The 23,023-nt window shown below is 46.9% G+C and overlaps 1 protein-coding gene across 2 annotated transcripts in view; it reads left to right on the top strand.

Moving 5' to 3' along the window:
• RUNX3 (RUNX family transcription factor 3) overlaps nucleotides 1-13,972 on the top strand; it is a 116,239-nt gene extending 102,267 nt beyond the window's left edge. For both annotated transcript variants that reach the window (XM_034754268.1, XM_034754269.1), the window contains one exon: nucleotides 9,859-13,972. In XM_034754268.1, coding sequence (XP_034610159.1) covers nucleotides 9,859-10,382 — 524 coding nt within the window. In that variant the 3' untranslated portion in view covers nucleotides 10,383-13,972. The remainder of the gene's footprint in view (nucleotides 1-9,858) is intronic.
• Nucleotides 13,973-23,023: the final 9,051 nt, after the last annotated feature.

Raw genomic sequence — 23,023 nt, 5'->3', positions numbered from 1 at the left:
TCCATGGGAGTGAGGCACCGAAATACCTTTGGGAATGTGAGCTCCAGTGCCCAGCAAAGCTGAGGTGTGTCAATGGAATGATATTTAAGGCCCTGGGAACAAAGAAGCGGGTTTGGGTGGATTTTGGTGAGTGGATCGGAGGGCTCTGTGTACGTTCATATCGCTCTAAATTTCAAGACATTTATAAAAACAGAAGGTTTCAAGTCGTAAATGTTCTTTACCCGCTAGAGCAAGTGCCCCTGAGATGCTCAGATAAGCTGTATGGTATTTCAGACACAGCAGAGGAAGTAATCACATGTAGTTCATGAGTTAGTTATATCAGATACAGAACAACCGCTTTGCTGGTTGTTGCAACGGACGCTGTTCACACCTTGGCTTTTCAGTGCCCCAAAATAAACTCTCTTTGGTTTTCTTTCCAGAAACATTCACCTTTTTTTTTTTCTCACCTTCTTCTTTGTCGACTCTGACTTGAAAGTAAATGAACTCGCTCACAGATGTGAGTGGTGACAAGTATTAGCCATGAGAACTGGCATTTAAGGGTGGGTTTGGAATCCTCTCTAGAAAGCGGGTGGATTGGCTATTCTAGAGAACACACTGTCTCCACCTACTTATCGTACTCCCAGGTGGACCAGGCATTAGAAGTACAAAAGAGCAGGGAGAGAAGCAAGCGAGCAGAAAATTGAAGCATGTTGGAAGACAATTTAGGTACAAGGAGAACAAAAACTAGAAGGGAAGGGGGGGGGGAATCAGAGGCACAGAGAGATGTAGAGAAGCAGTTTTCTCCCCCACTACTCGCTGTCTTTCACAGCCACAATTGTATACAGAAGTGTAAAATATCATTAGTGTTTACATTGTCATCAATCATCATGCCACATGGCAGGAAAGTAGATTTCCCCTCCACCCCCCCGGGTTGGATTTTTCATGTCAATTTTGCAAGGTATGTACATACACACATCACACGGCTAGAGTCAAGCTGAAAAAAATGTGTGGGCCTATAAACACACACACATACACACACACAGCGCTTTGCTGCTGACTTACTTGGGGAAGACATGTTACCTGGCTGTGCCTCTGTTTCGCCATCTATAAAATGAGGCTCATGACACTTTATGGTGGGCAAAATTTTCAAAAGCACCAAAGGGCGGGATTCACAAAAGGATTTAAGGCACTTAACGCCCACTGGTTCAGTAGGAGTTAAACACTTAAAGACCCTTGTGAATGCCACTCTATGTGCCTAATTCACTCTTGAAAATGAGACTTGGGCTTACCAATCACTCTATGGCGAAGCTGATAGTTTTACCCGGTAACTGGGTGAAGCACCTTTGATGACGGGCAGTGCAAAGCATCGCTGCTTTCCCATTGGCTATTAGCCTTCATGGTAAGCCGTGTTTCCTAGTGGTCAGCCTACATTTTCTCTGCCCCCCCCTTCATCCTCTGTGCTCCTAGATTATTTATACCCAGGGACTTCCCATGGCCCCAAAATAATTCCTTCCTCCTTGTAACCTAAACCAGTCACATGTTCATCAGTGGCTCTCCTGTCCCCCCATGTGCCCTGAGCTATGGCTCCGCTTCAGTCAGAGGTGTGACTGGAGCATGTGCAGATGTCCCCGAGCTACCTAGCACCAAGAACAATGGCAGGGAAGCCGCTGCAGCAGCGTGGGTATGTACTTGAGTGGCTAGCCAATGCTGCTGCGGCCTGAGCTGCCGTGGCTTCACCGCACTGCTGCTCACTGTTGGTTTTGGCTCTTGCTCGATCCCAGCTAGCGCTGGTATGTTGACACGTGCTGCAGTCACATCTCCCCAGTGAAGGCCGGCTCCTGTGTCCTAGACTGTTCCTGCTCGGCAGGGGATCAGGTCCGGTGGGAATGGTGCAGGCCCCGAAAGGCAGCGAGTTTGGGTTGCCCAGCCCTCCTGGGACAGATAGCGGCTCTTCGGTGAGGATGCAGAACTTTCCTCCCCGCACCAGAGACATGCCTCCCTTCTGCTGCATGACACAAAGCGTCCCCACGTTTGCTCCTCGCGAGCCGGCATCTCCCGCTGCTGACCTGCTAGGGCTTTGCTGCCGTTAATAAGCAGGTATTTGGTACCGCGCTTGTCCTTTCTCGCCTCAACTCCAGAAAAGGTCTATATTGGCTCCCAAGCTGGTGGGACACTCTGTCACTTGGGCTCAGTTGCTACACGGCTTTGAAAGCTGGTTTGTCTGAAGCTTGGCAAAAGCAGGGGGGTTGGGGGGAGCTTTAAAGACGTGCATATTGCACTGGCACAATTAACTAACAGGGTGTATTGCTGGCCTGCTCCTCCACACCATCCTGATGCCAGAACGAGCCCAACTACGAGACAGTGCCATTAGCAATCAGGGCTTTGACCTCTCCATGGCTTTTAGTTAATACACATTCCACGCTTCCCCAATCTCCCATCCAAAACACTGACATTTCCGCTGGGCGATTGGGTCAGATTTTGGAGTAGTTGGGCACTCGGTTCAATCTTACAATGGTTAAATTCTTACATCTAAATGGGCTTATTCAGTTAGTGCAGCAGCTGGTGTGATTTCGAGAAGAAAATAAACATTTCCTTCAAATATTTTGATTGGCAACTGGACAACTGAAATACTCAAGCTCAAATTGCCAGGGTCTAAAAAGCAAAGGGGCTGGACGGCTAGAAACCAAGTTAAGCCATCGTAAATTTGCAGATGCAAAGCGTTGCAGATGCGTGTTTTAGATGCAGTGGATTGTGTGTGTGTGTGTGTGTGTGTTAGATGCAGTCGATTGTGTGTCGGTGTGGGTGGGTGTGAGAGAGAGTTTAAAAAGCAGCTCTGATTTCAAACGGAGTGAAGGGCTGGTGAGGAGACTGTAACTACATGGTACTAACTCTGACTTTCCTGGCATGCGCCTAGCTGGTTGTGCAAATGGTATGTTCACTCGAGATTGCCCCTTGATCGCTTGTCTAATGTGACAGAAGGTTCCTTTGCTGTTGCAATAGGTGGTTATGGAACACGTTAATACAGCTGTTTTATTTGGAACTTGCCAAGGCTGTTATGATTCAGAACGTCAAGGGTGATTCTTCTGAGAGCAGACTAGGAACTCAGGCAAGATGAACATCCTTCCAAATTCCATTAGAGGACAATGATGCCCAGCAAATATGTAGGGAAAATTTTTAGCTTGGTGACGAATTACAGTTAATCATTTGCTAACTAATTGTGCTTATTAATTGTGTAAAACTTCAGGCTGCTGTTGTTTGGTTTGTTCTTTTGGGATAGAGTTGGTTGAATGCTGCAGGAACACAGGTTCATCCTTATACATACGACAGCAGTGCCTAGAGACCGCAACTGAGAGCGGGTCCCTGTTGTGCTAGGCGCTGTCCATACACATACTTGGAGAGCATTCCCGCCACACAGAGCTCACAGTCTAAACAGGCGAGACCGACTCTGGATGGGGGAAATAAAATATTATTCTTATCTCCATTTTACTGGGGAAACTGAGGCAGAGGGGGACTAAGTAATGTGTTCACAGTGACGCAAAGAGGCGGTAGCAGAGTTGGGAACTGAATCCAGATCTCTTGGACGGTGTCTTTGCCACAAGACCATCTTTTGTCGCCACTTCCAACCTGTATGTCATTGTGTAAAGTGTTTGGAATGGGGTCTGTGTGCACCACTGCCCTCTAGTGGACAGAATGTCAGGTCTCGTCCAGGTGTTGATCACTTTGCAGTGATATTGTCATCTGAGGCCTGATATAAAAGCGCCTATTGCTTCACAAAGAGATGTTCACCCAGCATGGGAGAGCTGCAGTTTTGTAGCTGAGGGTCCTTTGGTCAAGTCCAAGTGGGGCCAGATTATAACTTTCCAATGTGAAAATAGGAACATTCTCTCCAAAGTGGCCCAAACATACACCTCAATCATACATCGCAGTAACTGACGGCTGAGTGCCGCATGGCATCGGTCCACAGGGCTGCCTGTGCAAAGGAGATCTGGCGCCAAACGCTGCAGTGTGGGAAGAGCATCTAGGCACTGGACTGATTCAGTCTCAGGGTGGGCTCTGGGTGCTATCCACAGGGCTGTCTAGCCACATGACGCATACCAGGCTTATGGGCTGGCTCTGACCTTGGCTAACATGCCATGGGTTGAACAGGAGCCTGTCAGGATGAAAGGCAGGAGCTGCTACACCTGGCGCTCCAGAGGCAAGGTTCCCTACGCAGGGGCCGGAACGTACCAGCTCATATTATCCGGGGAACCTGTAGCACGCGGTCACCAGTGTGTTACACCGGCATTGCTTTAGCTTCACTAAACAACCCCCACTTCTGTCGTTCATTCAGCAGCTGCAGTTTTGATGTCCTGGGGCAGGGTTTGGCTATCACTGTGGGGCAGTGAGCTGTAGGTACTATAGACACATGTCTCTCGGTGAGGGACAAAAAGCTTCAATCATTAAGGCCTGGCGGGTAATGCCTTTCCCCTCGGAAAACCTGAGCTTAAAGCCCTTCGGTGTACCACCTTCCACTCAGCGTTTGTATTAACGCCTTGTTGGAATGAGTGTTATCACAGCCGGAAAAGCCTGACGATATCTAGTTGTATGCATGGCTATGCAAAGCAGGGCCTTGTCAGTTCTGGGAGTGCAGGCTGCAGGTTCCCAAGCAGTCGGGGATATTCTGTGGGAGTGCTAATCTGCAGCACACCCGTTCTGATCCCTGGGAGGTTGTTCTACAACCCATCTGTGGCTATAAATAGAACTAACACTGTTATTCAGCACACCAGGAAACTTCTTCCCATCCCTCCAGCCTGTCAACCTCCCCCGTCTGCCCTGTTTGGGCAGATCTGCCATAAGGATCTGCCATAAGGATATTTCCCACTTTCCTGTTGGCTTCGAGGCTGTGTAAAGTGTCTACAGCTCCAGGATGGAGCCATTTCTCTGCCTTTCTATTAGAAAGGTGGGTGGGATGGGGGGAGTGGGGACTCAGAACACAAAGGCTGCCATTATACGGAGAGGTGGTGTGGTGTTCCGTGGCCACTGTTTGGATTTTCCTGGCAGGACAAAGCCCCCAGAGATGAAGGATGAGAATTGAAAAACAAACAATCAGGGCAAGTTTTACTGCTGCTCTGTAAAAGCTGAAACCTTCTTCCAGATTAGATGTTAAACCCAGGGCCTGACCACTGTTTGCAAGCGTGATGTTAGCACAGGTCTCCTGGCTAACTTCCAGCATGGGGAGTTAGGTCCAGCCCCTCCTATTCCTCCCATAGTTTCAGATGGCCAAGATATTTGTCTTCACTTCCTGCCTTTAAACCGCACGCCAGCACTGAGGTGGCTGTATTTCGGTGGTCAGAGGTATATAGATATGGACTATTAGAGGCATAGATGTGTTGCAGCGAACCTGCAAAGTGTACACTGTAGTTTACGTTGATTCGGGATGAGACTCATACCACTACTTAACATGCAAAGACTCAACACTACTGAGCCTGCATTCTGTATAGAGGGCAGCATACTGCTCCTGGTTTAATTCCATTGCATCTGGCTAGGCGCCCCCCCACAGCAGTTCCCTCCCCCCTCTGCTCTGAGGCGCCCCCCCCCCGCGGCAACTCCCCCCTCCGGGGAGCCGTGCGGCAGCTCCCCACCCCAGCTCACCTCTGCTCCGCCTCCTCCCCGAGCACGCCGCCCCCACTCTAATTCTCCTCCTCTCCCAGGCTTGCGGCGCCAAACAGCTGATTGGCGCTGCAAGCCTGGGAGGCGGGAGAAGTGGAGCGGCGACGGCACGCTCGGGGAGGGGGCGTAGGAACGCTGTAAAAAAATTGGGGGCACCGCTTTTTGGCACCCCCAAATCTTGGCACCCTAGGCAACCGCCTAGGGTGCCTTAATGATAGCACCGGCCCTGATCTGGCTCATTATCTCTGTGTCACCGGCTTGTTCTGAGGTGTAAGCGCTGACACCTGGAAAGCTAGCCGGATTCACACGCCGTAGAAGGAGTTTCCATAGACCTAGCCATGTCCTTTTGCACAGAGCTCCCTGCACAGGGCCTGTAATTAACACTTTGATACTGTTGCGTCTAAATAGTAGCAAGTGTGGATTGCCAAGTGTTGCAAGTACAGACCAATAAAAAGTTGGCTTAAAAATAACCCCCTTTTGAGTGTATTATAGAGGCAAAGGGAAATGTGCCCTGAGAACTTATGTTTTATTTCAATTTGCTTTTTATGGAATGTTATTTATGGGCATATGAAACATAATGAAGGAAAGTAATTGCCTCTTGGCTCAGCTGTTGGGATGTAGCTTGGTGCAGTCTGCTCACCATTTAATGTGAGAGAGTCATCATCTGTATTGACCCATCGTGTGAAGCTGAATTCCCAGGGATGGGCCTAACCCTGGGAGAAATGTAGCAAATTTGGAGACTGCTTCCCTGAGAACGTGACAAAAGAGTCCAAAGATTACAAATGAAATGGCATGTGCAGGAAGCAATGCGGAGGCCGGGCTGTGATTCAGTAGGTGGTGCTCTTCACCTTATCATGGAACGGCTCTGTTCCTTTTATGCAGCCGTGCCATCTTCTTGTGTTGGGAACTTATCAGGTGTCAAAAGCTAAGCAGGTCTAGACAGCCCAAAGTTTGGATGGGAGATCTCCAAGCAATACCTAGGCCCATGAGGAAAGGCTGTTGGTGCTTCACGTCTCTTTTGTGGATTAATGGCTTCCTGGGAGGATATTGTGCTGCTAGAGATCCTGCCTTTAGGATGAGATGTAAAGTGAAGGTCCTTCCGTCATTTGCAGTGGTTAACAATCGGACAGTGCCTCTCCCAGCAGCATAAGGGTGTTAGCCAGGAGATACTGGACAAATTCCAACATGAGTCATTCCTTTCTTCTGCCCTAAGATCCTATTGCATTCATGGTAGGACAGGGCCCTCTTCTTCACTTCCTGTCCCAAACTGCTGAGTAACATTGCCGGGCTGTATTTTGGTGGTAGATGGACGGATTTTGTTCTGCTTTACAATATATACATATAATTTTGTAAAGCATTTTGGGTTGAAAAAGCACCATCTAGGTTGGGTTTTATTAATTATCCTCACATCTAAGAAAAAGGCAGTGTAACTACGCTGCACTTCACATCCACCCCTGGGGAGTCTCATCTATTTGCTCCCCTTTAAACTAAGTCTCCACTCCTATCCACTTGCAAGGATCTCACTGTTATAATTCTTCTTCTGATAGAAAGCTACAGGCCAGCTCTGATTGTGGTCTGTATCTTTAGACCAGCTACTTAGACCAGCATAAATCAGGAGTGAAGCCTTAAAAGTCAGTAGAGTCACACCAGTGTAAGGAAGATCAGAAACACAGCTTCTAACTGTATTATTTCCCTCTGCCTAATCCAGTGACATGTCATTCTTTGGCATTCAGGAAGCTCATGTCTTAGGGATACAGTGCAACCTACAAAGCGCCCTCTCTGTATAGCCATGTATGGAGACGGATCCCACCACTTGTCTTTTGTCATTACAGAAAAAAGCTACCGTAAAAAACTACAGTATTCTGGTCTAGGGACGGACAAAGAGCAGCCCGGGTTGACCCGATGGGCCAGATTCAGAGCTGGTGTAAGGGGGTGCCACTCCATTGAAATCAATGGTGCTAGGCAGCCTGTGGCTCGGGCTGGGACTCTAAGGTCACGTTGCATGGAGACCATGGATCTGAGGAGAGCTGCTCTGCACCGTAGTCTCAGATGAAGGTGGTGTTTTTAATGGGGCTGAGGGAAGCCCCTTTCTTGTACCTCCCTTGGCTAGCTCCATTCTCCTGCTGCTGCTTGGTTAGACCAGGAATAATCCAAGGGCCCAAAAGTGGAGAGGCTGGGAAGACGTCTTGCCCACTGTACAGTGTGACCCGCCGGCAGGGGCTGGGAGGTTGTAACTATAATAATAAATGGAGATATCCTATTTCCTAGAGCTGGAAGGGACCTTGAAAGGTCACCGAGTCCAGCCCCCTGCCTTCACTAGCAGGACCAAGTACTGATTTTGCCCCAGATCCCTAAGTGGCCCCCTCAAGGATTGAGCTCACAACCCTGGCTTTAGCAGGCCAGTGCTCAAACCACTGAGCTATCCCTCCCTTACAAGAACAGAGCATTGGCCCACCAGCAGCTTTCACAGTTGGGTCAAGAACCATGAGGCTAAATCTTGCCCTCCCCTGCAATGAACTGCAGGAAGGTCAACATAGGGTGGGCAACGCTAGGCCCTTGAGCGCGTGGGCTTTGCAGTGACTCATACCACCTAGGGGTATAGACTCATCTTTGCTTTGTAGCCGGTCCCCCATGCCCAGAGATGTGCTGGAATCCAGGGGGAAATGACACAGAACTTAAGGCACATTCATGAGAAGGCCCAGTGCTCCCCTGGGAAACATGCCACCTTGGACTCCCTTTCCTAGCTTGGTCTGCCTGGGAAATCCTTTGGGTTTACAGTGGTGAAGGGTGGCTCCATATCTCCTTGACCTCCCCCCAAACAGACGGGGGCTGCCCCAATGTCTGAGGGCATTAGAGAGGACGCCACTTTATATTGGCCTCCCTGCCCCTCCATCTGACTTTTGGCCAGAAGAACCAAGTTTTCCACTCTTTATCCCAACAGAGGCAAAAAGCAGCAGGGACGTGGTGGCTCAGCATGGGAGCTTTCAGCTGTGTGTTTATCAGCTCCATCCCCTGATGCTATCAGCATGGACAGGCCACCCACACGAAGGCTTAACGACCTGGCCTAGACTCCGGCTTTCCCTCCCTGGCTCTGTTTGTGCGTGTGTGTACACCAAGGGGGCCTGACTGACTGGCTCGGGGACTGGCTGGCTGGGGCCCTGTGCCGGTTTATTTGCTACACCGCCCACGCAATGGCTAAACAATTTTTTTGTGTTTATAGCTTCTTTTTTTTTTCTGCTGGAGACGGCTAAACCGCTAGAGAAATAAGCTGATCCCCGTTCTTTCGTGGATAAGAAACAACAGCTTTTAGGGCAGGAAACCGGACTGGCCTAAACAAATGACTTTAGGACTTTTTTTAGCTTCCACAACTCTCCTTAACTGCAGATTTAGAATGTGCCTCTTACTGCGAATTTTTTTTCTTGTGCTGGAGACATAAGTACTACTGCACCAACACCAGGCTGTATACCATGCTGTAGAGGACTATACAATGCTGTGCAAAGATACCTCACCCATAGAACTCAAAGAGCTTTTACCAAGCACATTATCCCCATTTTATAGATAGGGAAACTGAGGCACAGGGCACTGAAGTAACTTGCACACAATTACTCGGCAGACCAGTGGCAGAGGCAGGCATAGAACCCAGGTTTCCTAAGCCAGTGTCCAATGCTCTAGCCACTAGGTAACACTACTTTGTTACACAACTGCTGATTGGTGTTAGATCCCTACTTTGTGTTTTGTTGTTCACACTCCTAAATTGTTTATTTATGGGGCATAGGATAGAATTTCTTCAGTTTCACAGACTGATTTGAGTAAAAGCTGTACTCCTTTTGCCATCTAGAAAGGCTAGCGACAGACCTAATGCTGGCTGCGAGGGCTGGTCTGCAGCCAGTTTTTGTATCACTTTTGTACCCGGTTTAGAAACCAATACCGTTAAGTCCGTGCTGTCCCTCAGTGTGGATGCAATCCCTTTATGGAGTCAGCGCAGCCCCATGGTGTGGATGCAGTTCTACCTGTATAAAGGTGTTTAGATCAGTGTGGCTTTTTTCCTGTGGCAGAGGCAGGAATAGACCTTTGGACTTGTTATTCACAGGACCCTGTTTGGACAAATCACTCACTCTGCGCGTAAAGTGTCAGCCCCAAGTACACCCTAAAGCCGCACCCGTCAGCTGTGGGCTTCGTTTTCCAGCAGGCAAAGCCTAACCAGCCAATGTTCTCTTTTCTTGCAAACAGGCACATCGGATCTGAGCCCCTTCTCTGACCCACGTCAGTTTGATCGTTCCTTTCCCACGCTGCCGACCCTCGCCGAGACCAGGTTTTCTGACCCCCGGATGCATTACCCCGGCGCGATGTCAGCGACCTTCCCTTACACCGCCACGCCGTCAGCCACGGGGATCAGTGGCATCAGCATGACCAGCATGCCCACCACAACCCGCTTCCACCATACCTACCTTCCGCCACCCTACCCTGGCTCCACCCAGAACCAAAGTGGACCCTTCCAAACCAACCCCTCCCCTTACCATTTGTACTACGGTACGTCGTCCGGATCATACCAGTTCTCCATGGTGGCGGGGGGGGAGCGCTCGCCCACAAGGATGCTGTCCTCCTGCACAAGTGCTTCGGCGGGCAACAACTTAATGAATCCCAACCTTGCCAATCAGAATGATGGAGTGGATGCGGATGGTAGTCACAGTAACTCGCCTACGGCCATGACGACCACCGGGAGGATGGATGAGTCTGTCTGGAGACCCTATTAGGAAGGACTCAAGGAGGCACGTGTAACTTGAACCGAATAAAACGCCCACCAATGTGTTACTCCTGTCAAGCGCGAATAGAGCAAAATGAGGCCTAGCACGGGCCGCCTCCCAATCTGAAGGCAAGTCAGGATCCTTCCTTCATCAATATAGGTAATTGGCAAGCACAGACGGACCAGAGCTGAATACAGTTCAAGACACACATCCACAAGGCTTGAATTGGTCACTCAGTAAGGTCCCTTTGGTCTCTTTGAAATGGGCGGATTGTATATAGGAGTGTGTGGAATCAGATGTTTGTTAATTGCGCAGCTATGGCTATGTTCAGAATGCCTATCGATCATCTCGCTCTTAATCAAAAAAACCCTGCCCTCCTGCAGAATCATAGGTGTTAGAAAAAATTTTAAAAAGGCCCCAGAAATCAGCCAGTCCATCTCTCTGCAAATGCAAGAAGAATGAACTAAGACGCCTTAGCCACTCGTCCCCTCTAGAAAAGGGCTTTTAACCACCAAACGAACTCAGTAAGGATACCAGAGCTGCCCGCATCAGCTGAGACGTGAGTCTTGTTTACAGCAAAACAGATGTGACTGGCTCTCGCTGACGCAGTTAAGGCTCAGAAGAATGTTGCTAGCGAGTGAGCAGGTATCAGCCATGTGAACAAGTGCTGTGATATGATTTTGAAAGTGGTTGTATTGTGATTTTTTTGTTTGTTTTTAACAGTAACATGGCTGATTCCCCCCAATCCCCTTCCCATATGTTTACATGAGATGTAATTTTTTACACAATGTGTTTTCCTTTTGTCCTGACATGGACGTTAATTTCTTGCTACTTCTAGTTAGTCTCGATGGTTGCGTCCGAGACGAAGAATGCGTTTGGGACAATCCAGTGTGTGAGGTGCACTTACAAACATGTTTGCTGCAAAGAGGACTCGGAAGCCTTTGGAATAATATGAAATCCAGGATAGCGGCTTCTCCTCTCTCATTTCCAAGTGGCACACAGGCAGCTGTGGCAATACTTAGTATTTATTTTATGGTTCTCTTCCATTTTTACACCCAGAGTGGCTCAAGACACCATGCATTTGTGCTTAAAGAAAGGAGATTGTCAGCTGATTCTTAAAGTACTGACTGAGATTTGAATGACCCCTCAATTTTAAATAAAATGTAACTCCCTGTTTTGGGGGGGGGGGTTTAGACAAATGAAATCATAATCTATAGCACCTCTCATCTCAAAGTGCTTAGCATAATTATTCCTCATATCACAACCCCTGTGGTGATTTAGGGCACTATTATTATCCCCATTTTACGGACGGGTAAATTGAGGTAGAGGGATTTGTCTAAGGCCACATTCAGTGGCACTATTGACCCACGCATACCACTGGTAACGGAGCAGCCGCGAGAGGCCTCAGCTGAGATTACGGCCCATCGTGCTGGGTGCTGCACAGACACATGGTGACCATCCTCCACAGTGACCTTACAACTGAAATAGACAAAACGCAAGGAAGTAAACAGGGGACATCACACAGTAGCTCTGTGGCAGAGTCGGGGCTAGAACCCAGCATTCCTGGGATTTCCCTGGACCATACTGCCCCTCCGCATTGCTAGCTGACAAAAGTTAGCTCCCTGGCCTTCAAACAGGAATTAGGGCCTGATCCTAACACAACCTTACTCACACTAGTTGTTCCATTGAAGACAATGAGATGACTCCTGTGAATAAAGTACATTTGCCTGTATAACAGTTTGCCACATCAGCCTGCAACTGGGTTGTAAGAACTGCCACACTAGAAAACTGAACATAGCACACCAGTGGCAGGGGTGGGTGGGACCAGAACCCAGGACGCGTGCGTTGCAATAGCTACTTTAAGCAGAGGGGGTCCTGCTCCCGTGTAGCAGTGAAACATGTACACCCCTGCAAAATGGATACAAAATGCTACTAAACCAGACTGGAAACATTTTCCCTCCACTTTGCGCTGGTGCAAATAACTGCACATGGTGATGGGCGGTTGAGAGTCAGGGCCTAGGATTCGATTCCCAGTCTTGTTAAATAGGACGGCCCCGTGGGAGTTGGGTGCGTCAGTATCTTTGAGGATCTGAACTAGAGGTCTCCTGTAGTTGTGTAGCCACTTCAGATGAGATGCATTAATAATAATGCTGATGCTTAGAACTAAGTTCATAATAACCCTGTGAGTATTTAACAAAACAAGTGGCTGGAAGTAAGCATCTGTCTGGCAGGATGATGTAGGCCCAGAACTGCCCCTTTTTTCCCCTTAACCGATTATGAACCTGCTACTACTCAGTGGGGTTTTTTTTACAGTTATCATGAGAATTATTTGGCATCTGGTTGCTTATGTTCGAGTGAGTTAAGGTTGAATTTCAATGAGCCCTTGGGTGCCTTTGAAAATCCCATCCTACGCACCACAGCTAAAGCAAAGATGGTTGGCGTGTCAAATCTCAGTGAGTATCTTTCCAGCAATCAAGTGACATATATTATATAGAAATTGCACTACCATTTAAATATGGGATTGAGACATCAAATCATACGCACCAGGATTTGGTTGTAAAGCTGCAATGACCACTCATGGATTTAAAAACTGCACACTCCACTTGCCTTAGCAAACAGCAAGCCCAGGCCTCTTGATTGATATCTGTCTGTCAAACTGGACAATGGCGGCCTGTCTTTTGATGCATTCAAGTTCATCAATACAATATTTCCACTGATAGAAAGCACAAAGAAAATAAGGAATTCTTCATACCAATGTAATGGTGTTCCTGGAGTATTTAAAAACCAAAAAAAAATAAAAAAAAATATTTGCAACTATGTTCCTTTATGACATATTGTCATATGAAGGTGTAAATACAGACACCTCTATTTTATGCAAATGGGTCGCAAGACTGGCCAAAAGAATTTGCTTTGCACTATCATTTGCTTTTTTAAAAAAAAAAAATGCACAATCGCTTGTACAGTAAAACCTTTGTCTGGCTTACGAAATATTTAACTGTAAAATCTAATTTTTTTGGTCTTATTTGTTATAATAATATAATTCTTAAATATGTTGAAGGATCCAGTTCTTAATAATGCTTCCTAGACTTGCGTGTGCAGGGTCAAAACCAGAACCAACCAAAAAGTGAGAATAGAAGGAAGCTCTTTCTGTAGCTAAAGATGGCAGAGATGGTTTATTTGTTTTGTTTAAATGGAATTTTATGATGGCCATTGCAAAAATGCTAGTAATACCAAATAATGTGGTTATTCGTGTAATATACCAGCCCTACTTGAAGGTAACTCCCTATATTTAATATGTAGCCCATCTTTTTACCTGTAGCACTTGTCACTGGGGAGGGAGGGGGTCTGCTCCCACTGAAGTCATTAGCAAAGCTCTCTCTGAGGACGATGCTGCTGCTTTTAGCTTCAGTGAGCGCAGGATCGGGCCCCCTCTTCTTAGCCTATCTTGTGAATAGGTGGACTCGAGTTTGTAAGAAGCCATAGCGAAGTGGCCAGTTCTGCTTTTCTATTATAAACGTCGATGTTCTTATCAACTGTACGTGATTATCTTGTCAGGCATCTGTGTAATCATTTTAAGGCCTTTCCACGTGGAATAATAAATGTATGGTTACAAGTCTCCGCGGTGCCTCCCGCCTGTTCGATTTCCTCGTGCTGCTCACCAGTGTTTGTGCAAATACCCAAACTCAATCCCAACGCTTCCGCCGTCCCCAGTGCCTGACACCTGAGGAGCTACAAGCATCTCAGAGACATGAGGTCAGGCAGGGCCAGCTCCAGGCACCAGTTTGGCAAGCTGGTGCTTGGGGCGGCCACTCCGGACAGAGGCAACAGGTCCAGCTATTCGGCAGCAATTCGGCAGATGTTCCCTCACTCCCGCTAGGAGCGAAGGACCTCCCGCCGAATTGCCGCCGCAGATCGCGATCGCGGCTTTTTTTTTTTTTTTTTTGTGGCTGCTTGGGGCGGCCAAAACCCTGGAGCCAGCCCTGAGATCAGGTCCTCAGCTCATCCGCGGCGCGCCACTGACTTCAGCAGAGCTCTGCTGATTTACACAAGCTAGAGATTTGGCCCACTACGGCATTTAACTCACTGTGCCCCTGAGAGGTGCGTCAGGATAATTGGCTCCATTTTACAGATGGGGAAACTGAGGCACAGAGCATCTACTCGGACTGAATTCGCCTTGGAAAGCAGAGGGTGCTCAGCACCCAGTGTGATCAAGCCCTGAGCTCCAGATTGCCAACACACACACACACACACACACACACACACACACTCTTACTTTATTTTAAAAGTCCCCTTGGATGGCATATGCGCAGAGAATGTATGCAGTGGACTAGCTGGCGCGAGAGGGCCTGCACCAAACCTCACACAGGCTTTATGCTCATGTAACGCTGACTCCAATGGCATCAGCCCCGATTCACACCGGTGAGAAAAGAGAATCATGCCCAAGGAAAGGTGCCTGGTGTGGCATAGTGCTGAAACCCCCTCTTTTTCTCTATCATCATCCTCCCAAGAGAACGCATGGGCTGGGGGGGTATCCCCTCCATGCTAAACAGCAGCCCGTATTCATTGCCAGAGAGACCAAATCAATCATTTCTCCTGAAACCTGGTTTTTAAGTGACTCTAGCCCATAGCTCAGCTCCATGCAAACTTGCGTGCACCACAAAAGAGCTGAAATGCCCCAGGCCAGGTAAAGATGGAGTTGCTGAGACAGCTCCATAGCTCAGGTGAAAACTGGCTTCTCGTTAGAGGCCTGATTTTCACCACTCTCTTTGCAGAATTTGGAGGTACCGGATGTTTAGATCTTTGTGTTTTAATAACCCACCGGCTCTGGAAATTCCACTGCGCTTCAACAGCAGACCACAATTGGGCCAAGCTCCCAATCTAAAACAAGGTGGTGTAAATCCGGAGCTATTCCACTGAAATCAATGGCATGACTCCAGAGTGACACCAGCAATTCTGCGAACAGAACTCAGCCCATTTATTAATGATACCGCATTAAGTCAATCCGCATGATCGCTGCATTACCGATGGGTAGTAAACTGAGGCATGGCGTGATTGCGGGCCCAATCTAAAGCCTAAAGAAATGACTGGAACGACTCCTACGGACTTCAGCAAAACGTGTAGCCAACCCTCAATGAATTGGCCAAGGCGACGCATGGTAGCATGTCAGTTGCAGGAAAATAAATGAATAGATGCCGGGGATGCTGATGCCCAGCAGACTACAGTAACCACTATTCCCACTCCTAGTAAACAAGCACTAAGTCCCTCAGCAGCCACAAACACTGTGTCACAACTACAGCTGAAAAGCAACACCACAGATTGCAGTAAAAACTTCTGCCAAGCTTCCTAGGGGCTTGGGCTGCTGCGAACCAGAGCCAACTCCTGCAACTCTTCTTATTTATTATTTTGCAGCACTGCCATGCCTAGATGCCAGCTGGGTGCTGTACAAACACATCTCAAAAAGCCAGGCCCTGCCTGGAGCGCTAAGGCGCTTGCACAAAATTAGGAGCGCGGCATGTGAGAGAGTTCTGATGCTGAGCAATGCTTCAGATACGCCTTTGCACACGGTTGCATGACGTTAGCCCATGGTTGCATTTAGGGAAAAAAAACCCCAAAGAAACCACAATAAAAGCTGATATGGGTGAGAACTCAGCTTCACAGCCTCGGCCAACGGAAATGCGTTTCAAGTGAAGCCATAGGCGGAACTGTCTTTTTTTCACAGCTACTGGAAGAGGAAGCACCCAGAGATGAAACTATTCTTCACAGGAACTTTCCATTCCAAACTGATCCGAGCGACATGCAGCCCCGTTGAAAGCCGTACGACAAAAAGAGCGAGGGGCCCTTTGTCGTGCTGGCATAGGCTGACCAGACAGCAAGTGTGAAAAATTGGGACAGGGGGTGGGGGGGTAATAGGAGCCCCAAAAAGAAAAAGCCCCCAAAATCGGGACTGTTCCTATAAAATCAGGACATCTGGTCACCCTATGCTGGCATAAAATCACCATCCAATGGCCATGCAAGAGAGACAGCTCCCAAGCAGTATTGAACGCTGCAAACAGTTTTTGCAAAGCTGATGTTGTCTCTAACCTGCCCCCCCCCCCCTTGAATGGGCTTCATGCAGTTGCTGCAGGTGATCTTTGCAGTCATGCGGGGTTGGTCAGGGTCCTAATGTGAAGCAGCAATTCTAAGGCATGCTGGTTAAACCTGTAGCAGGTGATCATTTTTGGAAGCCTCTGGGTTAAGCCATCCCAATCAGGGTGGGGAAATGAATGAGGTCACTAATCAAGTAGATAACAGAGTAGATTGGAATGCTAATAATCTTAGATGTATACAGCACATGTCAGCCAAACCCATTAATAGATTCTAAGGCCAGAAAGGACCACTGTCATCAGCTACTCTGACCTCCTCATCATACAAGCCACAGGACTTCCTTGAAATAATTCCGGTTTGATCTTATTAGATCCTGTCACTGCTTATTATTATTTATGTAGGCCCCCACATGAGATCAGAACCCTCTTGTGGTAGGCAGTATACAGACACGGAGCTAGGATGGGTCTACACCGTTTTTGTACCAATTTAGCTAAACCAGTACGGGGGAAAAAAGATGTACTGTGGTCAGTGCAATCCCCTAGTGTGGGTGTAGTTCTACATCTAGGTGATAAAAAGGGGTTGAACTCATTTGACTACATTGTTTTTTCTATCGATTTAGTTAAATCACTGGGCCAGATGAGCAGACAAGCCCTAAGAGACAGACCTTGCTGGGAAGAATTTGCACTCTGAATAGACAAGGCATGGGAGAAAAGGAAGTATAATTATTCCCATTCGATAGTCTGCAGCAGATGAAGGAACTGAATGCAGGTTTCCTGAGTTCCCAGCATTCCCCCCTCCCCATCTCAAAGTGCTTTTGTACAAACTCTGTATGCTAACTGTATAAATCTACCCTATAGGATCACTTTCCCCATCCCGGAGAGCAAAAGCATCAACTCTTCAGCAGCACACAACAGCGGAGGTTTGGAATGGAGGAAGAACAATCTACCCAACTGAAACTAGAGCAGCCTGTTAAGTCCTGGGATGGCGGGTGGAGTCTACCAGAACAACAGAAGGCCAGCCCCCTCAGCTGAGGGAGGGACCCCAGAATTTCAGAGATTGCAGGGGATGATAAATGGAGATGGGGAGTTGCAAATAAGGGATCCAGTGGGGAGAAAGCAGAGCCCCCCGGAAAATGCCACTGATCCAAGAAGGCGTCCCAGTGCACCCTGCATCGAGGAACTCTGCCCAGGTGCAAATATGAGTGAGGGATGGGGAATACGCCGCACAAGGCAGGATATAACTCACTTGAAATTAAATTTGCCCAGGAGCTACTAGGTCATTGTGAAAAGTGCCATCAAACAGTTAAAGTCCCAGGCCATCAGTTTTACATGTCAGCCAACAGACCACACCGTTAGCCATGCAGCCCCCGCAGCATCATGTTGCTGTAATGGGCCATTGTTGACTCAGCCGGAAGACTGTCCCCACTGAACCTCAGACATGCACCTCTCACAGGGGCAGCGTTTCATAGACTCCAAGGCCAGACGGGACCATTGTGAGCTGTAGAACAGAGGCCATAGAATGTCCCCCAAATAATTCCTAGCGCCCCCGTCTTCTAGAAAAACAGCCCATCTCGATTTAAAAATGGTCAGTGATGAAGAATCCCCCATAACCCTGGGAAAATTGGTCCAATGGTTAATGACCCTCATTGCTAAAAGTTTACGTCTTATTTCCAGTCGGAGTTTGTCTAGCTTCATCTTCCAGCCATTGGCTCCTGTTAGACCTTCCTCTGCAAGCCTGAACAGCCCATTAGTAAATATTTGTTCCCCAATATAGGCTGTAATCGAGTCACCCTTAACCTTCTCTTTGTTAACCTATAGATTCCGCTATTTGAGTCTATCACTCACTATGAGGCAGGTTTTCTAATCCTTTAATCATTCTCATGGCTCTTCTCTGCACCCTCTCCAATTTATCAACATCCTTCTTGAATTGTGGGCACCAGAACTGGACACAATATTCCAGCAGTGGTCACACCAGTGCCAAATACAGAGGTAAAAAAAAACCCCTCTCTATTCCTACTTGAGATTCCCCTGTTTATGCATCCCAGAATCGCATTGGCTCTTGTGGCCACAGAGTTACACCAGGAGCTCACATTTATCTGCTTATCCACCACAACCCACAAATCTTTTTCAGAGTCCCTGCTTTCCAGGGTAGAATTCCCCATTCTGTAAGTATGGCCTACAGTCTTTGTTCCTAGATGTATACATTTACCTGTATTAAAACACATATTGTTTGCTTGTGCCCAATTACCAAAATCTTGTCTTCTTTATTATTTACCACTCCCACAATTTTGGGGCCATTTTAAACTTTATCTGTGATGGGTCTGTTTTTTTCCAGGTCACTGATAAATAGCATAAGCCCAAGAACTAGTTCCTGTGGGATCCTGCTAGACATGCACCTAGATAGCTTAGTGGTTTGAGTATTGGCCTGCTTGACCCAGGGCTGTGAGTTCAATCCTTGTGGGGGTCATTTAGGCATATGGGGCAAAAATCTGTTAGCTGATTCAATTGGGGATTGGTCCTGCTTTGAGCAGTGGGTTAAACTAGATGATCTCCTGAGGTCCCGTCCATCCCTGATATTCTATGTTCCCTATTTACAATTACATTTTGAGACCTATCAGTTAGCCAGCTTTTAATCCATTTAATGTGTGCCATATTAATTTTATATTGTTCCAGTTTTCTAATCAAAATGTGGTGTGATACCAAGTCAAATTCCTTACAGAGGTCTATGACATCAACATGATGACCTTTCTCACCCAAACTTGTAATCTCATTAAAAAAAAAGATAAGAAAGTTGGTTTGATAGGATCTATTTTTCAACAAACCCATGCCAATTTGCATTAATTACTTTACCCTCCTTTAATTCTTTATTAAATCAAGTCCCATATCAACCATTCCATTATCTTGTTTGGGATTAATGTCAGACTGACAGGCCTATAATTACTCAGGTCATCCCGTTTCCCCTTTTTAAATACTGGCCCAATGTTAACTTTCTTCCAGTCTTCTGGAACTTCCCAGTGCTCCAAGACTTATTGAAAAACAACAACTCATGATTTTATCGCCAGTCTTGTGCTATTGGTTTTCCCTAAATCCCCAGCTCCTGGAGACAAGTGATTAGGTGAGAATCTCACTTTTCATTAAAAAACAAAAGAAGTTTCTAGACTTGTGGTTATGGAGCAAAACCTGAAGACGTGTCCTGAATGAACCCTTACAGCTCAGAAGGCAAATAAAAAGACCTAATTTTTTTTTAAATCACATGCTTTTTAAGTCACTTTCAGGATTTTGAGGGCCCAGACCATGATTTCTGAACACTTGGAGGAGGCAATACTACAGGGCTTCATGCAATAACCCCGGTAAAGTTCTAGTCATTGAGTATGTCTGCATCTGCTTCCCAGCCAAGGTCATATTCATTTACTAAGTCTTTATGAAACTGACCAAAAATGGCTCCCAAGTGGAGTTCTTTGCAGATTAAAATTCTATTAGTGCTAAAGTGTGACAGCGAGGATCCTAACACAGCTAGAGCATGTCATAACATAAGAACGGTCATACTTGGTCAGACCAAAGGTCCATCTAGCCCATTATCCTGTCTTCTGACAGGTGCCCCAGAGGGAATGAACAGAACCCTGTAATTATCAAGTGATCCAGCCCGTCACCCATTCCCTCACTGTTTACTGTTTTTTTCCAGATCATTTATGAATATGTTGAATAGGATTGGTCCCAATACAGATCCTGGGGACACCAGTATTTACCTCTCTCCATTCTGAAAATTGATCATTTATTCCTACCCTTTGTTTCCTATCTTTTAACCAGTTACCAGTCCATGAGAGGACCTTCCCTCTTATCCCATGGCAGCTTACATTATATCCACTGGGTCCCCTTTTCCAGATGTTTGTTGACCCCTTCAAAGAATTCTAGTAGATTGGTGAGGCACGATTTCTCTTTCCAAAACCATGTTGACTCTTCCCCAACAAATTATGTTCATCTATGTGCCTCACAATTTTGTTCTTTACTATAGTTTCAACCAGTTTGCCCGGTACTGAAGTCAGGCTTACCGGCCTGTAATTGCCAGGATCACCTCTGGAGCCCTTTTTAAAAATTGGCGTCACATTAGCTATCCTCCAGTCACCTGGTACAGAAGATGATTTAAATGATAGGTTACAAACCATAGTTAGTAGTTCTGCAATTTCACATCTGAGTTCCTTCAGAATTCTTGGGTGAATGTCATCTGGTCCTGTTTAGTTTATTAATTTGTTCCAAACCTCCTCTAATGCCATCTCAATCTGGGACAGTTCCTCAGATTTGTCACCTAAAAAGAATTTAGGAATCTCCCTCATATCCTCAGCCATGAAAACTGATGCAAAGAATTCATTTAGTTTCTCCGCAATGGCCTTATTGTCCTTGAGTGCTCCTCTAGCATCTCGATCGTCCAGTGGCCCCACTGGTTGTTTAGCAGACTTCCTGCTTCTGATGTACTTTAAAAAAAATTGCTATTACTTTTTGAGTCTTTGGCTAGCTGTTCTTCACATTCTTTTTTGGCCTTCCTAATTATACTTTTATACTTCATTTGCCAGAGTTTATGCTCATTTCTATTTTCCTCACTAGGATTTAACTTCCACTTTTTAAAGGATGCCGTTTTGTCTCTCACTGCTTCTTTTACTTTGTTGTTTAGCCACAGTGGCCCTTTTTTTTTGGTTCTCTTACTATGATTTTTAATTTGGGGTATACGTTTAAGTTGAGCCTCTATTATGGTGTCTTCAAAAAGTTTCCATGCAGCTTGCAGGGATTTCATTTTGGTGCTGTACCGTTTAATCTCTGTTTAACTAACCTCCTCATTTTTGTGTAGTCGCCCTTTCTGAAACTAAATTCTACAGTGTTGGGCCGCTGTGGTGTTTTTCCCACCATAGGGATGTTAAATTTAATTATAGTATGGTCACTATTACCAAGCGGTCCATCTATATTCACCTCTTGCACCAGATCCTGTGCTCCACTTAGGACTAACTCAAGAATTGCCTCTCCTCTGGTGGGTTCCAGGACTATCTGCTCCAAGAAGCAGCCATTTAAGGTGTCAAGACACTTTATCACTGCATCCCATCCTCAGGGGACATGTACCCAGTCAATACGGGGATAGCTGAAATCCCCCATTATTACTGAGTATTTTATTTTATAGCCTTTCTAATCTCCCTGAGCATTTCACAGTCACTCTCACCATCCTGGTCAGGTGGTCGGTAATATATCCCTACTGCTATATTCTTATTATTAGAGCCTGGAATTACTATCCATAGCGATTCTATGGTACAGTTTGGTTCATTGAAGATTTTTTACTTCATTTGATTCTACGCTTTCTTTCACATATAGTGCCATTCCCCCACCAGCACGACCTGTTCTGTCCTCCCTATATTTTGTATCCTGGTATTACTGTGTCCCATTGATCATCCTCATTCCACCAAGTTTCTGTGATGCCTGTTATATCAATATTCTCATTTATACGGGGTACTCTAGTTCACCCATCTTATTATTTAGACTTCTAGCATTAGTATATAAGCACTAAGAACAGGAGTATTTGTGGCACCGTAGAGACTAACAAATTTATTTGAGCATATATATATATATATAAGCAGTGTCTGCCATTACATGATGTAATTGAATGAGACTCTTTTTCATTGGACTGTTTCTCAGCAGAGCCTGCCCATATTTTATCACTGTGAGCAATCAGAAGTCCTCATTTTACTCTACAGACTGTTTCGTTCTGCTCTGAGTCTCCTAGTCCCTTGCTTATTCCTGGCATCTCTTAGGCTACGTCTACACTACCCGCCTGAATCGGCGGGTAGAACTCGATCTCTCAGGGATCGAATTATCGCGTCTCGTCGGGACGCGACATTCGATCCCTGAATCGGCGCTTGTACTCCACCAGGGCAGGTAGGAGTAAGTGCCGTCGACGAGGGAGCCGCGGAGGTCGATTTGCCGCCGTCCTCACAGCGGGGTAAGTCGGCTCCGATATGTCGAATTCAGCTATGCTATTCACGTAGCTGAATTTGCGTATCTTAAATCGACCCCCCCCCGTAGTGAGGACGTAGCCTTAGGTAAGGGCTATTGTACTCAGCACCTCTCTAGCTCAAGCTCCTACTCACTGATCCGCTGGTGGACAGGCTGAGTGCGCCCCCTAATGGAAGGAAGTGCTTACTGCGCTCCAGATTTCTGAGGCTCCCGCAGTAGAGGCTGCATGCTTAACGCTGAAGGACCATTTCCTTTAGGCAGCAGTAGGACTTCTGCCTGCTTGTTGCATGTAGTTTAAGCCACTGAATTTTGTCTTGTGGGGTGAGCGCATGTCTCGGTGCTTTGTGGGAGGTCAGTGCATGACTCAGTGCTTTGCAAGGGTCAGTGCCTGGCTCATTGCTTTGCAAGGGTCAGTGCATTTTAGGGTCAGTGCCTGGCTCAGTGCTTTGTGGGGTCAGTGTGTGTCTCCATGTTTTGGGGGTGAGGGGTCCATTGTAGCTGCTCCTGGTTTTATTTGCTTTTACCTGCCCTAGCAGAATGAAGCCAGAGCACAAAGGGCGTGGAACTAAGGGTATG

Source organism: Trachemys scripta, chromosome 20, assembly GCF_013100865.1.
Source record: "Trachemys scripta elegans isolate TJP31775 chromosome 20, CAS_Tse_1.0, whole genome shotgun sequence".
Lineage (NCBI taxonomy): Eukaryota > Metazoa > Chordata > Testudines > Emydidae > Trachemys > Trachemys scripta.
Note: the sequence above shows the minus strand (reverse complement) of the source record. Positions and strands in the feature narration are given on the sequence as shown.